General features: G+C 39.7%; 1 protein-coding gene across 1 annotated transcript; it reads right to left on the bottom strand.

Moving 5' to 3' along the window:
* Positions 1-554: 554 nt before the first annotated feature.
* LOC122008965 lies at positions 555-3,737 on the bottom strand. The gene is made up of 2 exons (XM_042564908.1): positions 3,184-3,737; positions 555-885 (listed from the first exon to the last, which is right to left on the bottom strand). Exons 1-2 carry the CDS (start codon positions 3,625-3,627, stop codon positions 880-882), a joined length of 450 nt encoding a protein of 149 aa, XP_042420842.1. The 5' UTR covers positions 3,628-3,737; the 3' UTR covers positions 555-879.
* Positions 3,738-3,913: the final 176 nt, after the last annotated feature.

The following is a 3,913-nucleotide window of genomic DNA, read 5'->3' as shown; positions in this document are numbered from 1 at the left end:
ACCGTCTGATGGCCGACCTGTACGCCGCCACGAGACCCATCGGCGGCGGTGGAGGAGAGGAGAAACCGCGTCCGGGTCGCCCGTAATAATAATAATAATAATACTAAAAATAGCAACAACTAATGAGGGAGTTTGGGTTCTATTCGATGTGGCTTTTGTACAAATTGGTTACATACATCAAATAGGGTTTGTGACTTTACGGGCAAAATAATTGCCCTATCTTTTGCTTAATTGCTGTTGTAACTAGAAACATAAAGCAATCTAATACTTGTTCAAGCTTATTCTGCTGATCGTTGTGCTACTGATGCAAATACTACCAAATCACAAAAACAATGAAAACAACCATTTGAATGTTTTATTGTTTTAGTTTTTATATTTTAATGAGAATTTTTCTTTTCGATCTGATGAACTCGGTAGATTTACGTGTGCTCTTTGAATGCCATAGAGATCTGATACACAGAAGAAGCTGTGAACGAGAGAATGATATGGAAACAAACAGTTCGAGAAAGCCCCACTATACAGATTATCAATAAAAATTCTAAAAAAGAAAGATCTGAAGCAGCATGGAACCAAATTATGCACTGGTCAGTTAACATGGAGACCAAATTTATTGTTTCTCCTACAACAAAAATTCAGACAGTATAAGGAGACCAAGTTATGCACTTGGCAGAAAAACTAGGAGTTCCACCTATTGTTGTGGCAAAGTACATGTGCTTACTGAAGAATACTGACTTCCTTGTCTATTAGTTATCTGATAAAGCTTGATCCAAAATACTGCATGGACGCGAAGCGCACAATCGAATCAGCGAACATACTGCAAAGAACTTCTCATCAAGAACAAACTGGGCTCCTAGTCACCGGGAACAGACATATGAAGTATCAAACCTAGAAACAGACAGGGAATATCAAAATGTATATTAAATGCAGAAAATAAGAAGAAATTCATCCTTCCAGCATTATTGTTTGGGCATTATCTATAGCTTCATGGTGACATTAACATCTAATGGATTTGGGAGGGGAAGACATGGAGGTTGCATATGGTAAGTTCATTTGAATCAGTTTTGTATTAAACTAAATTGAGTTAAAATGCTAATTAAGATTATGTTTAATAAAAAAGAATGGATGGAGTGGAAATGAAATAAGAATGGAATGAACCAGAATGCTTCATTTCATTCTTTTGTTTGGTTGAATTGATGGAGTAATATGGCACGTTGAATGATTTATTCTATATTTAGTTTAACTAGTCAAGTTGACGCACTCAATGTCTCTAGCATACTAACATGTTTAACAAATTTAACTAATCCACGTAGTTTATTTGATTTGTTCGCTCCATTAGGTTTGGTCATCCACTCAATCAATCTAAGTCACCCTTGATTTACCCTAATTCACCCTGCCTGTTTGGCCCTTCTTCTCCACTTGATTCATTTGTACCATCTAGTTCACCAAGCTTTCCCAATACCCTTAGTTGGTGTAGCTTGCTTAGGGATGTAAATGAACCAAACGATTCGCGAACTATTCGGAGCTCGATTCGGTTAAAAGCTCGTTTGAGTTCGTTCGTTTATCTTATCGAGCCAAGTTCAAGCTCGACAATTTTATCGAGCCGAGCTCGAACTTAAGGATATTCGGCTCGTGAGCTTGCGAACATGTTTGTTTATAGGCTCGCGAACTCGGGCTCGGGCTCGGCTCGTTTAAAGGGCTCGAGCTCAGCTCGTTTAAAGGACTCGAGTTCGGCTCGTTTAAAGGACTCGAAAACATGTTCGTTTATAGGCTCATGAACTCGAGCTTGACCTCGGCTCGATTAAAGGGCTCGCGAACATGTTCAATGATATGTTAAGTTTGGAAGTTTAATGCAGTAGTTTGGGATGTTCAATGATGTGTTGAGTTTATATTATTTTAGTTGTTAGATTTGTTGAATATGTATTCAAATGAGTTTTCGAGATCACTTAACAAGTCTGCAAAACGAGCCTTAAAACGAGTCAAAAAAACGAGCTCTAAAACGAGCCCGAAAATGAGCCCGAGCTCGCTTAATTAGTTAAGCTCGTTAACTATGATAATCGAGCTAATAACGAGCCGAGCTCGAATTATTCGCAAGCTTAGTAATTCCAAAACGAGCCGAGCTTGAGCCTCGTGATAAAAGTTCAATTCGAGCTCGAGCTGAGCTCAAGCCCGAATATAACTTAAACGAGCCGAGCTCGAGCTTAATAATGTTCGGCTCGGTTCGGCTCGTTTACATCCCTAAGCTTGCTCAGCTTGTCCAATCCGTTTGGTTGATAAGCTGATGACCTAGCTTGTCTATTCCACACCTTATTAATCTCGATTTCAAATATAATGAAATGATAAGTTAATAAAGGTAGAGTGAAGCATTTCATCTCTTAAACTATGAAATGAGTGGAATGCAATGCTTTCTTAGAATGATTCATTCTACCACAAATTGTTCATCTAAACATTGAGATGGAATCATGAAGTCTTATGAATGAATAAGACATCCTAAGCTACCAATTCTGTGGCCTGTATCTTACAAGTGTCGACTAAAGTAATCATTTTGCAAATTGTAAATACTTTAATTTTAATTTTATGTTGGTTAATTGCATACATTGTAAAATACTATCGCACGTCACATGTAAGCACTTCGAACTATGTTTGCCATATTCTTTTATGTGGAAGTGTAAAACAAATGTGCTGATTAGTACATTTTACGATATACATCTTAGTAATTTCTATCAGAAAGCTTGCATCTAGTGAACAAAAAATATCATAACTCCACCGATACAACAAAGGATCATTCAAAGTTAAGATTGTAATCATAAATCATAGTAATGACCTTACAATCATTATTGTTTCTATAATTCTCCAAAATTTTAGTAAATACACACTGAATATTGCAACTGGATCGAAAGCAAACAATTAAATCCTCATATAGACAAGAAGAGAGTAGACAAGATGAGGAGTCTTAGATTCAAAATTCATCACAGCTAAAGATATTCATAATCAACAAACATACACCACAAGATGTAAACTTTCCATTCCTTTAATCAGGGAAGAACAAATTTATGTTTAGGAGCGTCTCAAGAAAGTTCTTAGTAATTCGGTAGTTCCATATGCCAAAAGTATTTCCAACTAAGCAGCAGAAGGAAAGCACATGGTGACAGTAAATTAATCAAGATTCTGACAGAATGATCATACATGCTTCTTGATGAGATTCCTCCGAGCCAAGAACCTTGCTACTGGCGGCGTGAGAGCAATTGTTATAGGTACTCTGATCGGAAGCAGGGCCTTGTTGCAGAGTATCGCGAGAGCAAAAGCACCGCCAGAGGAAGCCGCCAGCTCCGCTGTCCTACTCCTCTTCTTCTGTTCCTCCCTCGGCGGCGGAGATTCATGGCCGTCTAAGACGACTTCGTTGCCCCAGCCGCCGTCGCCGCCGCCAGAGGAGGGAGATGAAGCAGAGGGCTCCTTATCAGGGACGCCGGACGAAAGGCCAACCTTCTCGAACATGGAATTGACGTCTACGTTGTTTTTGATGGCGACGTAGAAGCCGGTGATGGAGGCGGCAGAGACGGAAAAGTGGACGCCGAGCGCCACCGTGCCGTACTTCTTCATCAGCTCCCGCAACCGCGCCGTCAATGCCATCGCCGGAAGAACAGGATCAGGTGGACTACGGATCAGGGACAAAGTGGTCAAAGTTAGGGTTTATGGCGGCGGAGGCGAAGGCTGAAGAATTAAACGAAATTTCGTCCAAGGCGTTGGTAGATGTGGTTATAATTTATAGCGTCAGCGGCCTTCAAGGTTCTTAAAAGGCACCACTAATTATTCAAAATCTCGATTTTACCCCTGCTAAATATTGAGGGGGTGTTTAGTTTAGGGGCATTGAAGTGAGAATGAGAATGAGAATCATTGATTGTCATTATTAATGTTT

The sequence above is a fragment of the Zingiber officinale genome, chromosome 8A, assembly GCF_018446385.1.
Source record: "Zingiber officinale cultivar Zhangliang chromosome 8A, Zo_v1.1, whole genome shotgun sequence".
In the NCBI taxonomy this organism is placed as follows: Eukaryota; Viridiplantae; Streptophyta; class Magnoliopsida; order Zingiberales; family Zingiberaceae; genus Zingiber; species Zingiber officinale.
This window is presented reverse-complemented; position numbering and strand designations above follow the sequence as displayed.